The sequence below is a fragment of the Fulmarus glacialis genome, unplaced genomic scaffold (assembly GCF_000690835.1).
Source record: "Fulmarus glacialis isolate BGI_N327 unplaced genomic scaffold, ASM69083v1 scaffold43158, whole genome shotgun sequence".
In the NCBI taxonomy this organism is placed as follows: Eukaryota; Metazoa; Chordata; class Aves; order Procellariiformes; family Procellariidae; genus Fulmarus; species Fulmarus glacialis.
This window is the reverse complement of record NW_009230966.1, coordinates 47,604-60,938: the sequence shown is the minus strand read 5'-3', so window position 1 is coordinate 60,938 and position 13,335 is coordinate 47,604. Positions and strand designations below refer to the sequence as shown.

General features: G+C 36.9%; 1 protein-coding gene across 1 annotated transcript in view; it reads left to right on the top strand.

Moving 5' to 3' along the window:
- The window catches only part of SMC5 (structural maintenance of chromosomes 5), a gene marked incomplete at its 5' end in the record, with an annotated part of 43,323 nt that overhangs the window by 5,446 nt on the left and 24,542 nt on the right, over nt 1-13,335 (top strand). The window contains 5 exon segments of the mRNA XM_009584403.1: nt 1,070-1,210; nt 5,556-5,717; nt 10,304-10,375; nt 11,241-11,496; nt 12,654-12,808. Coding sequence (XP_009582698.1) covers nt 1,070-1,210; nt 5,556-5,717; nt 10,304-10,375; nt 11,241-11,496; nt 12,654-12,808 — 786 coding nt within the window.

Below are 13,335 nucleotides of genomic sequence, written 5' to 3'. Positions count from 1 at the left end.
GTAGGGAAACTAGCATAATAAAATTTAACATGAGATCTTACAGAATTAGAAGGTGGTATTTATTTACAAAGTCTGCAGTAAGTTGATTTTACCAAATCATGCTCATCTTCTCAAGCATGAAGACACCTGTGTAAGTGGTCTGGACGCAGAGGACAAGGGATGCTTGTTGTCAAGTACTCATCACTTCTCTGGGATTCTTGACTGGCAACAACTTTTCTGGACAGATCTTTTATGCCTTTTAGAATTCATCTGTTATAGGGTGGTCCTTTACTTTAATCTTGCTGACTTCAACTTCCATAAATTATGGACAAGATTGTTGCCTGCTACCGGTTTTTCCTGGTTTGGAATATTAACAGACAAAGAGGAGAAGGGAGAGTGTATGCAATAAGCTGCAACCTTGTTGCCGTCCAGGTTTTAGGACGCAGGGTCTTTCCCTGACAGTCACTTGTTCTGTGATCTTACCAGAGTGCAGGCGTAGTGATCTTTGCAGAAATAATGTGTTCCTTGCTGTAACTGCTGGAAACGGTGTCTTGGGAACAGTGTTCTGGGAACAATGTCTGTTGTTAGCCATACAGGCTATTCTTTTAATCCTTTGTTGTGCTGTTTCTGCATGTGCTTGGGTGCGCACACTCGTTTCCACTCAGACGTACTACATTCACATACTAACCTTAATGTTTCTGTTACAAATCTCTACAAGATCTTTCACAAGCATTTTTACTACTTATATTTATCAAAACTAGTTATGGTGGTTTAGAAACGTCTAGATTAATGGAGGCTTGAGCTGTAGAGACTAACTTCCTGAGGAAAATTTAAAAAAAAAATGAAAACAGTTTCTTCAGATTAAGATTTCTGTTTAAATTAGAATGGTTTTCACAGAAATTATGTGATAAACATACTTGAAAAAGCTGGACAATTGTTCCTAGTTGGGTTTTTCTCCTTTACTGCTGTACTAAAATGTCCTCTCTAGTGTTAAATTTCTGCTTTAATGTACAGGTGAGGTGTGGACTGTTTCTGAAAAATGTTTTCACAAAGAATATACTGTAAAACATGAAAATGTATATTCTTACAGAACTTGTGCAGAGACAAAACTAACTCTTTGGAGAAAATGAAACAGAGGATTGAACGATACAAACAAGATGTTGAGAGATACCATGAGCGCAGGCGCCATCTAGACTTAATTGAGATGCTTGAAAGGAAAAGGCCTTGGGTGGTAAGCTTTTATTTTCTTTTCAGTGTTTTTCTTACCTAGCCCATTGTTCCTAATACTGCAATATTGGAAATATGCCAAAAGTTTCTTTAAAAGAAATTTGACCAGAGTCCTTGAACATCATTGCAATTGCTTGGTGCAAACAGGCTAGGTCTTGATCTAACTTTGATCAGAGGTTTGCTTGCATAGGTAGCTGGACTGAAGAAGTTGCTTAAGAAGTAGCTTAAGTAGTTGCTGCCCATTTAGGAAAGCCAGCAATATGGGCCAAGAGCAGTACTCCTTTTATTCCTTGCAGATGCAACTGGCTTAATTTAAGCTGTGCCTAGCCTTTTCCACTTGCTTCTTCCAGCTGTAACTTCTCTTTTTTTTACAGAACGGGGCTTTTGGTGGGGCTTTTTTTTTTTTTTTTTTTTTTTTTTTTTAACGGGGGTTTTGGGGGGGCTTTTTTTTTTTTTTTTTTTTTTTTTTTACAGGTTGCCTTCCCCCTTTGCTAATTTTAATTTATTAATTGAGGTTTGGTGTGCATAACATAAATTGTGGTGAATATAGGTTGCCAATCTTAAAAATGTTGGCATTTGAAGAGATAGAGATTTTAAACAAATTTAAAAGAGCGTAGAGTCAAGGACAGGTCATTTATACAAAGCAAAATAAGTCCTTCTGAACAGCACTTTGATGATTGTAGTTCAGTTTAATGTTGGATGGTCAGTCAGATTAAATTATTATAAACAGTTTAAGCTGATGTGGATTTTATTATATGGAAGCAATATGTTGTTTGCCTTGTTTGCAAGCTTTATAGAATTCATGAAATACAGGTAAAAAACTTAGGAAGACTTACGTGTAATATTTGTGGAGGATGCAGAAAACTTATGTAAGGTGTTTTATTGTAGCTTTGTAGATAACAGAGCCTCACATGGGTATACAAAGAACTTTGTCCCTTGTATCTTGAAGAGCAACTGGATTCAGGGGATGTACTTTCACTGCCTTCAAACCTCCGTGCTAACAGCACAGAGCGATACAGGAGCAGTAATTGAAATGGATGGTGGTTGGTGCTAAGGAGGTGGACTGTACGCTCTGTGCCGTTAGCTGCACTTGCTGAATGATGCAGGTTTTTCCTACTACACATACATTAGCCTGGCTTAGTTAACAAGAAGAGAGAGTTGTTTTATTAGGAGAAATGTAGGTCTTGCGTAGTTAATGTAGACTGATACTGATTGTTCTCTACTGTAAGATATTTGCAGATACAGAACTCTGAAGCCTGGTCGGAAACTGGCGGGGGGAAACTAAGTTAAGAATCTTATCTGCTGTCAGTTAAACGGCCTTCCATAAGTTTGAGAACATTGCTGTTAGTTATGTGTTTCTTAAGCAAATTTACACGGAATTCTTCACACTTTACCCTTTCACTGCTGTCTTCTAGACAGTTTGCATTGCTGAGTATATTAAATACTTCTGGTGGGTGCACTCAATCGGGAGAAATTTAACTTTTTGGCCATTGAATCCATAGAAATAACAGTGTTTTTTAACACCTGCATGAAGTTCCTATTTGTAGTACAGAATCAGTAGTGTGTACCAGATTGTTTACCAGAAGTCACTTGCCTGTGGTTAATCTACAGTTGAAATCAAGGGTCATCAACGTAAGTGTTTTACTACATAGAAAGTATTTGACCTACAGGCTGCAAGAAGATTTTACATTCCATTGTGATCTTCAGTGTACAAGATTGTTGCTGTTTTGTGGTTTGTCAAATCCTTCTGATAGATTTCTTGGTATTCTCCTATATTGCAAAATATCAAGCTGTCTCTAAAAGAAGAAATGCATTCTCTTACAAGGGCATATTTCTTTGTCATCTGACCTAGCACTGTGTAATCCTAAGAATAAATGTTTTTGATGTCTTAAAATTGGGCTCACCAAATTTGAGAGTAGTACGGGAGTTGAATCTTCCTTCTGCGGATCTTCCCCCTCCCCATCCTCCCCAAAAGGTACGTTTCTACTTGTAGACCAAACATACCTAGCTGTTTAGCTGTTTAGCCTTTGTAACAAAATGGAATAGCTAGGTGAGCCTCCAAATCAGCCAGGAGGCAGATGTATAAACACTGCAGTATGTTACAAATGGAGAAGACAGGCAGCCTGAAAACAGGTCAACTGAAATATGACACTATATTGTCTCTTGATCCTGGTGGAAAAGAGGAAGTCTAGTGCTGAACTTGTTTTACTATTTGACCACTGTAGAACTGCGTTTTTATTCTGAAGACTCCACTGCTCTTCACCTGAGGAATACTTTTCTAGTGAAGTGTTTTTTCTAGTCAGTGCCAGCTGCTTCTGAATGTATATATATTATTTTTGTATATGTTTATGTCTAATAGACTTTTGAGCATCTGTTTTAAATTCCATAAAATGTACCCTAGGAGTACAACATTAAAGATTTGGACTGAAGGATTTAGGGGACGTTCTATGTTCTTGTGTGTACCTTAATGGGACTTCATCAAATAATTGTGTCATCTACAATCAGTGAGCAGATTTAAGGAGCTGCAGGTTTTTTTACATAGATAGCCCTTCTTTTGTAGGGTCTTAAAGAAAGGGGGTTTCTTACCCCTCCAAGCTTAAGCTGAAGGTAGTATGGTATACCATAAGGTTTACTGTTTTAAGGTAGTATAGCAGCAGGAGGTACTGTTCTTCCTGCTGTACAAGTCCTGAAAACACGTAATTCTGAAAATGTGTTTTGACCAAGCAGCGCCCATTCTTCTTATCCTCCTCTTCCACTCACAATTGAGAAAAGCTTTGTTATATAGTTCAGGCGCAAATATCTCTTGGGAGGGCTGAAATCCTTTGGAAGTTCTGCAGATCTTCAGCTAAGTGCATAATTACAAGCATCAAGGCTATTTGCTTAAAGGCTACCAAAATACAGAGGTCTAGTGAAAGTCAGATTTTCTTAAAGTGTTAAAGGGATTTGCTGTATAAAAAACATGTCATGACAATTTCTAGGGAGGCTTGCCTGTACTTTGTATCTGAAGAAATGAGGTGTAATTGTATGTGTGTGCATTTGCTTTAACCTTGAAACATAATACCTTATTTAGAGAAGAGCTAAATTTTAAGCTTATTCTATCAGGTAAGTGGAAGTATAATTGCTTTACCTCTGTAACTTTGTAACGATGGCTGCTGATTGTACTCCACATCATAGAATTACAGCAGCTTTCTTCAAATACTTTTTGGCTTTATGAAAAAGATGCTATAAAGAAAGAATTCGGATTTAATAGCCTAAATTGATTTATTTGTGATTAATTGTGTGTGTTTACAAGCAGGGTAATTAAATAACTAACTAGGAAGAAGTGGTAGCAGGTAAAGCAAAACTAGTTGTTACAGATAGAGGTTGCAAGCTATCTTTATTTTTTTTTTTTTTTTTCCCAATGCTTCAAAGCTTGGAATAATCCAGGCGTATGCTCTAAAACACGGGCTTACTTTAGTGCCTGCCAAATCCAACAGCTTTCCCTTCCTCTGCACCCCCATGTACATGTATCTACTTCTCCTCCCTCTGGTCCTCTGAGTATCTTTTTTTCTCCTGAACCCTTAACAATCATTGAATGTCATGTTCTTTTTTGTTGTTGTTTTTTTGGGGGGTTTTGTTTGGGTTTTTTTTTTTTGCCGCTCCAGAGGGCAAAACACAAAAAAATTCACTAGTAATGACTCACTCAGCCTAAACTATTTTCTCCCCAAAATTCCCACACCTTCTTGAAGTGGAAGTTCTTGGTCACCACACTGCTTACCATTTCTTTCTTCTTAGGAATGCCTCTCCAGTTAAACTCCCTAGATAGTGACTTCTCTGGTATTTGTGGTCTATGGTGGAGTTTGTGTTTGTTTTCCGAAGTTCTGTTCTGCTGTCTCTTTCCTTGGTTTACTTCAGGGTTATGTGTCTCATGATCTGTCCAGCTCCTTCCTTTTCTTTCTCCTGAAGTTTTCTGGGGTTATTTGCTCCTTAGCGTGAGGACTTCTGCCTAAGTAGTGCCCAAACTATGGACTAAAGGGGCTAAAGAATTACTTTTTCCTTACTTATTTACTCCTATCCCAGATAGACTTAGAGGCAAGGTAATTGCAGACAAATTGGTCGTTTCTTCTGCTACTTGAATTGCATATTATTTAAGAACCGTTAAATGTGTGTTCTTGTTCACTGGGGACTGAATGATCCCTACATCTCCTAGTCACAGTTACTAGTAACAGGAGGATTTCTTAAGTAGTTGCTCTAATACTAGCTTCTGAATGAGATTTTTCTCCTAAAACTCATGTACAATTAAATAAAATGTTAGAGCAGTATAAAATACTTGAATAGTCTTTAATCATTTTACTTTCAACTCCTCTAAGGAATACGAAAATGTTCGTCAGCAGCATGAGGAAGTGAAACAAAGCCGAGACCAAGCCAAGGAAGAACTGAAGAATCTGAAAGAAATGCAGTCCCCAGTGACAAAAAAAATCCAAGAAACTGAAGAATATTATAAGAGTCTGGATATGAAAATCAGAGATAAGGTAGGTATTTTAAGTTCTTAGTTAACAAATGTAATATTTCAGGTGTTCTGTGTTCAGCTTTGTAAAGTGTAAAGCAATAACCTCTTTTCTAGTGTACCGTAATGATGTGTTTCAGAAGAAATTTTTCTGATGTACTCGTGCCTTGGTTCTCACTGCTTTCTCCATGTCTCTGTTCCATTAAAAGCAGTAAAACTAAAGGCATACATTTCTTAGTAAACCTTCAGTAGCAGCTCTGAAAGTCCGCTCTCTTGGTATTACAAGAGCACGCAAATTTTATAATTCTCTTCATAGAACCTTCAGCATCTTCAGGGATATAATGTTACAGTTTCCCTAAGTTAGATACTTAGGTTGAATTAGTTGCCTGTTTTCATCTGTTCTGTAGTTTGGGTTTGTGGATGCTCTGTTTATCATCTTAAAATGTAGCCAGTTTGTGTGGTTAATTTAAGCTAAATTACAACTTTTCTGGCCTAAAAACATTCCTCTAATATTTAACTTAATTCCATAAGTAGGGTATAATTTTTTTATTAGACAGTAATCCTCCGTCAATGTGAATACTTTTATGCATAAGAGGATTTAATGGTAAAGCTGCCTGTGCCTTACAGCTTACTATCTGTTTTTTGAATAGCTGCTCTCTCTGGGGATATGGAAAATTACTACTTCTGTATGACAAATAGGAAAGTACTGTAATTCTCTGCAGGATTTTAACTATCATGTACTATTCAGGCTGCAGAAGTCATTGTATGCGTAGGATGCACAAATTTTTAATGGATAACCCAAGTTAAATGATAACATGAGAATGTTTGCTGCATTGAGTTCTGTTTGAAGATAACTGATCAGATCAAAGGACTTCGTGTGAAGACAGGTGTGACGCCTGTAGAGGACTGCTGTTCATGAAGCACCTTGTAGAATCAGGGTCTGAAACTTCAGTGGCATTTAGTGCACTGTGAGTTATTACGCTGTCCATGTGCTTTCTGTAAAACAAACAAAAAACCCCACAAAAAAACAGCCCCAAAAACAAACCAGAAAGACCAGGCAAACAAAAACCACAGGTTGTTGTTCACACCATTTCCGGTTTTGTTGTGATGTAAACTGTACCAGGCAATACTACTTAGGCAAGTACATTATTATTATTAAGAAAGCCCTTTGCTAAATGTATCTTTTGAATTTTGTGCTCCATAGTACTGCAAGAGTTTATTATGCTGTGATTCAAAATACCTAAATGTTTAAAAATGTTGAAGTTTTATTGAAGTGGGCTTTTTTGGCTGTTGTTGGTTTTGTTTGTTTGTTTTGTGGGTTTTTGTTGTTGTTTAAGAATAAGTGTACTTCCTTAGAGGAAAGTTAACAGCTGGAAGCTTGAAATTAATTTTCATAATACAGTAAGGGCCTTCATGCTTGTGAATTGCTAAGCTTTGTTTTCACTGCTTGGTATTATCCTGCTAGGTTTTACTCATATCTTTCATTTTAATTAATGTTATACTGATATATTTTTTTTCAAACAGGAGAGAATTCTACTGAACCATTGCTATCACAATTCTTAGAAATACCGGGCTGTTCTCATATAAAAGTTATCCTCTGTTGGTATGAGTTGCAGTCTGTTTGTATGAGAAACTTAGGACAAAACAGGGAACATCTTAGTTTTAACTTGCAGGGAGCATACTCAGCATAGGCGATTTGCTACAGAACTGAGAAAGAAAAATTGGGGGAACATACTAGCTGATCGACTCATACTCTTGAATTAGCATATTTTTCTGCTCAATCTAAGTTTGTGGAGTAAGGCTTTCACACACGAAACGTTCAGAAGGTTAACTGTATGCTGAAGTGGTGTTTAATTTGAGCCCAGAGAATGAATTAGGTGCATTTTGTTCTACAATATTCCAGAAGCCAAAAAGATGGGAAGAAGGAAGGATGCTACATTTGAAATAAATAACTTATAGAAAACTTACTGAGATATTCTAATACTGCTTTCCAGTGATTATTTACAATTATTTTGATTGTAATGTATAGCTGATACTTATGTTGTGTATAATATTATAGTAAGACATTTCCAAACCTGAGTTTTGTTCTGATGTTAAACGATATATCCAAGTCTAATTAGAATGATTAATACTCCATCTTGAAGAAGCTCCCATAAGGTCCAAAATCATGGGAAAAGGCTTAAGGGAATATATTATATACTTAGTTATGACATGAACAATTTGTATGACACCAGGCAAGTTAATAAGATATTAGAGGTGTATTGCTACTTTTTGAACTTTTGTGACAGTAGCTCTTCTTTGGCTACTGAAATCCGTTTCCCTCCCACATACCTTCTTAGTTGGGCTGTGAAAATGACGTTCTTTTAAAGGAGAATCAGTGTGCTGCTTGCATTGTCAGGAGATAGTTTTTACCTAAGGTAAAAAACCTCAAGGCTTTTGAGTACTATACCTTAAAATTGCTTAAATTGCGACTGCTTCATTAGTTCTTCACTTTTTCATAGATACTGCTTGAATTTATTGTAGCTTAGAATTTTGTCTTTGTAAATGCAAGCATTTGATGAGCATTTCACAGATAATTATGCTGTAAACCATCAGGAGTTGATTAATGAATAATTTTATTATAAAAACAATATAACTCTATTTTTGGCCCAGAAGTTGTTTTTTTTCAAGCCAAATTTCAATTTGGCATTAAGGGATAGCAGTTTAGCATTTTAAGTCATCTCTATTTCGGACACGCAGACCTGTAGGGAACATAATTGTCTTCAGGCCCTTTGGTCCTGGCTTATATCTATTACCAAATAACTGTAAGCCTCAGTGCTTCTTGAGATCTTGCACTTGGCGTGAGGAAATATATGTGAGAGCAGAGATAATCCACCTCTTCATTATGTCTTGTTTGCACTTTGTTAGCAAAAAGCCAGGCATGGTGTTAACAGATTTTGCCTGGAAGGAGCTGGACTGAAGGTAAAGGTAGAGCTAAATCTGGGAAGAAATTAATGTATTGAGACACTGCATGACTATTTCTCTTGTCTCTCTCTGTGTTAAAAGCCTTCTAAGGATTTGGTTAGACTAAGAATTCCTAGCAAAATTTTGTGCTTTGAGTGTGGAGGACATGTAGATTCTGAAAAAAAGACATCAACCCATTTTGTAGGAAGAGGTTGATAAAATTGCGTGAGAGAAACCTAGAATAGTTTCCACTTTAGACTCTTTAAAGGCATTTGAGCAGAGTGGACTACGCAATGCAATTTTTTTAGTAATATTTGGCAGTATAAAGCAGTGTGTTGTGGTTGTACCATGAAAGCCTTAAAGACAATTATACTTGTTAATCTGTTCTCTAAGGTAGTTTTTTATATATATATATGATAACTGAAAATGTAATGATAATTGAAAAATTGAATGCCAGTTCCTTACTAGTGTCCTGATTTTGAGACCCTTCAGAATTGTTTTGTGACTGTTTTGCATCAGTTTCCTGGGAGAGAGCTTCCTCTTCAGAGTGCCTGTCTGAGGTCTTTGGAGAGAGCATCATGGAATCAGTACTGCGTTGCAGTCAGCTGCAAGACAAAGATGTATTGTTCCATGTTGCCTTCGTGCAAACAGCTGTAGAGTCAGGGTCTTAAATTTTTGTGCATCTTCCAGGTTGTGGGAGGCAAAAGATTCTGCATAGTTTTGTTTTCTCCATTCTCGATGCGTCTTAGCGTTTTGACTGTGACTCGGTTTGTAGGAAGACATTTCTTCCAGCGAGAGTGCTGTGTTTATTTGTTTCCATGTCTGCACTGGAATTTACTTACAGTCTTTCCATCCTTCTGGAGTATTCCAGTATTCTGCTTGCACTGTCTTCAGCCTTGAGGTTTTAGGGAAGGAGGAATAAAGTTTGTAGAGAAAGCATAGTACGCTTCCACTGTGTTCAGGCCTCAGCTGTGCAAGTGCCTGGGCAACCTGACCGAATAAGACCTGCTTTGAGCAAGGGATTGGACTGGGTAATGCCCAGAAGTCCCTTCTGGCCTGTATTATTCTACAACCCTATAGAAGCTGAGAATGATAGAGAAAGAGTAGAGACATGTGTGCCTACACATGAGCCAACAAGTTGTCAAGCTCAGCTGTGTAGGTTATAGCTTTAGCACAATGCACTTCAGAGGTAAGATGACTCTGACAAATTCTGTTTTGGCTGTCTTGTGCCTAGGAACTTACGCCTTTCTTGCTCTAAGTATAAGCTTTCCTTGGTAAAGTTGGTTTGGAAAAAGAGGCAAGAACATTTTGTATGTGTAAGGACCTGAATGTAACATTTTTATTGAAGTCGAGGATGGAGTTATTTTAATTTCAGTTTAGCTTAGGAGACTTCCTCTATCTGTCATGCCTGAATTTGCAGATCTATAGCTGAATGGTTGCGAGCAGTTTATATGCCATTATTCAGTTCTTCACAAATTGCTGAAAATACATGTATTACAGATACAACTAAGGATAATAAGAAACTGGTGAGTATGACTTTGTCAGTAATAAAATGTGGACTAAATGCTTAGTTATGCGTATACAGAATGTTCTTTAAAATATGACTGCTTTTTACAAATATAACTATAACTGACTTTATGACTAGTTTAAATATCTTACTGTATGCAGGCTGCTGAAATCAAAGAAATTTCTCAAAAATGTAAACAGAAGCAAGATGCTTTGGAGATGAAAGATAAACAAGTAAGAATCCTGATATTTGCAACTTCTTTTGGTGTTTCTTTGCTAATGTATTAATTCAGGACTAGCATACGCTGCATTCAGGCAGAATGGAATGCTACTTTTTAAATTCTGCAGTAAAACACAGATACGGGGCTTTTTTGTCTGCTCTTCTGTTAGCACAGAGGGAAATTTCTCTGAAGAGGCTGCAAGTGCTTGCACACTTCACTCCCTCCAGTACACAATGAATCTTTAAAATGCCTATTAGTCAAACAGGTATTACTAAGGGACAGGTGTATGCTACATAAAATCAGCTACCTTGATGCAATAAACTTAGGAATAGACAGTGTGTGTATATATACTATATATTACAGGCTTTCCTTGCAAAGCTACAGCCTCTATAGTACAGTAATGCATTCAGCATTAAACGTGCCCTCAAATATTCTGTGCAAGAGGCTAAGTTATTTCTTCTGTTAAGTGTATACAACATTTTTTAAAAAGAAAACACAAAGATATGTTGTAAAACAGTTACAGAACTTCATCTAAGCACTCAGTCAAAAAATGTGTAAATTAAATGTATAAGGGTGCAGAGTCAATGTTGCACATTGTTAAGGAAGATCTTAAGCTCTACGCTTCTGCTTTTGTGAAAATAAAGAAACTTCAAAAATTGCATTAAAGGCTTGATTGTGTTTTTGCTTAAATGCTCCTAAATCTTAAAATGTTGTCAGTTCTTCAACTGTCATAGGGCTATTGGAGGTATAACAGACTCTTATGGTTTTAGTGCACGGTTACGTCAGCATTTAATACCAGTTGCACATATATCCTAGTTATTTGTCATAGGTTTTGTATACTAAACTCCTTTAATGTTGAAAATACTCAAAATTCTTAGATTGAAGAAATTCATCAAGCTTTGAGAATGAAAAAAGATGAAGAAATGGACAGACAGAGGAAAATACACAACACTCACAAGATGATAGAGGACTGGAAGAATGAGCTCAATACAATGGCAGCCTGTGAGAATCTTCAGCCACAAACTGATGCTGTTAATAATGAGCTGAAAAAATTACAAGAAGAAAGGGCAAATATTGATAGTGATATCAGTGATCTAAGAGCAGAGAAAATGAACCAAGAGAGGGAAAAGAAAAGTAAGTTACTTGGGGTTTTGTTTGTTGATTTCCCCCCCCCCCCCCCCCCCCCGCCCCATGACTGTTTGTAAAGAACCTACTTGTTGTCCTGCTGTGGTGAAATAACTTGAGATGTTTACCTCAAGCCTTTTAGTTGTATCCTAGATGTATAGCAGTCCTCTTGTCTGTTACCGGTTTTATTACAAGTAAGAGAAGCTGCTTTCAAAACAGAAAGAACAAGAAGATTCAAAAGTGACAATTGACCTTAAAACTATCCTTCCAAAAAATTAGTTTCCTCTGATCTCTGGGTAAGGAGACTGCTTTGCCAATTTTTTTTTTTTTTCTGTTATTAAATGAAGGTATGTACTGTTAGCAGGATACAAAAAAAACCAAACCTGAGGCAAAAGCAGTTTTCTTCGAAGATGCAGTGTTTAAAATTATCTCTTTGGCAGTGTGTTAGCTACTGATGCTGGTGTTGTCCTTTCTAGATGAACTTGAGCTAACCTTAATTGCAGTAAATTCCTTTATACTGGCCTAGGATTTACAATCAGTTCTTTCTAAGAAACAAAATTCAAAAATTATAGCTTGGCAGGTAGGGGGTGTTGTATGTATTCCTTGGTGAGTGTAATATATTTGCATGTACCTGTCTGTCTGGCACTTACCAGAAGAAACTGAGGTATAGAGAGACCTAGGGAAGAAGACTGTATATATTTTATCTTGAGAAGCACAGAAAGCATTCAAATTCTGTTTCTTCTGAATAGCAAATGCTTTCGCACACAGTCTGTTGTCATGCATTTTGTTTTCTGCAAGTATGAAATAACACCCAGAGATTTCATGTTGCTAGTCCCAATATCTCTTACTTCTTGAGGTGTTTTTGGTTTTAAATAAAAAGGTTTTTAAAAGAGATATTTTTAGGACTAAATTCCTGTGTTTTTACTGCGCTACCACATTTCTTTTATCCTTTGGGTAAGTCTTCATTTTATTTTAGATTTTAAGCTTGAGTTCTTAAGATTTCTTTAGAATAAGCAGCATCTTGATTTTGGGAAGAGAAACTCTTAATTCTTATAATCTCCTAACAACCTTATTGCTGGAGTAGCATAGCCAAAAAGTATTGGAAAATGCTAGTTAAAATGTGTGCTTGCTATGGACTCTGTTTAAGAAACTGCCTTAAATTACAGGAATAATTGATCGCCTTGGACAGCTTAATAATATAATGAACATGAAGGAAGAGAATCTTAAAGGGAGATTCCGAGATACACATTCGGCTCTTATGTGGCTAAGAAAGAACAAAGACAAGTTTAAAAAAAAAGTTTGTGAACCCATGATGCTTGAAGTAAGAAAATTTGCTTGCATATCACTCTAACCAGTTAATGTTTAGTTTATTTATGCCTTGCAAGTCTTCGAGAATGACTTTAAGACTTCCAAGGCACATCTTGAAATGAGTTGCCAATTACATGCAGGGTGCATTAGCATGGTGAACTACCTGTAATTTTAATTCCGTAGGTGGTGTAGTAATACTCAACATTGAGTAAGATGGGGTGGTTCCTTCCCCTTACCTCCTCAAGGAGCAGTCCTTTATTAAGGTGCCCATTGCAGGTTTCCTCTAAGGTACATTCAGTTATTTAGACTTACGTAGTTCTTAATTGCTGCTTAAAAAAGCAGTGGTAATTACAATTGAATACCTCCCCCTATAGCACAGTCTGCTCAGCAACAGTTACAACGTGTCACTGTGATCCCCAGGTGTTATCTTGAGTTGCTTTGCACAGCCAGCTACAGACAGAGAAACACCTGATCTGTCCCTAGTTTTGTTTTGCGTTTTGGTTCGACAGATGCTGTACTAGCTAGGAATAACAAGGCTAA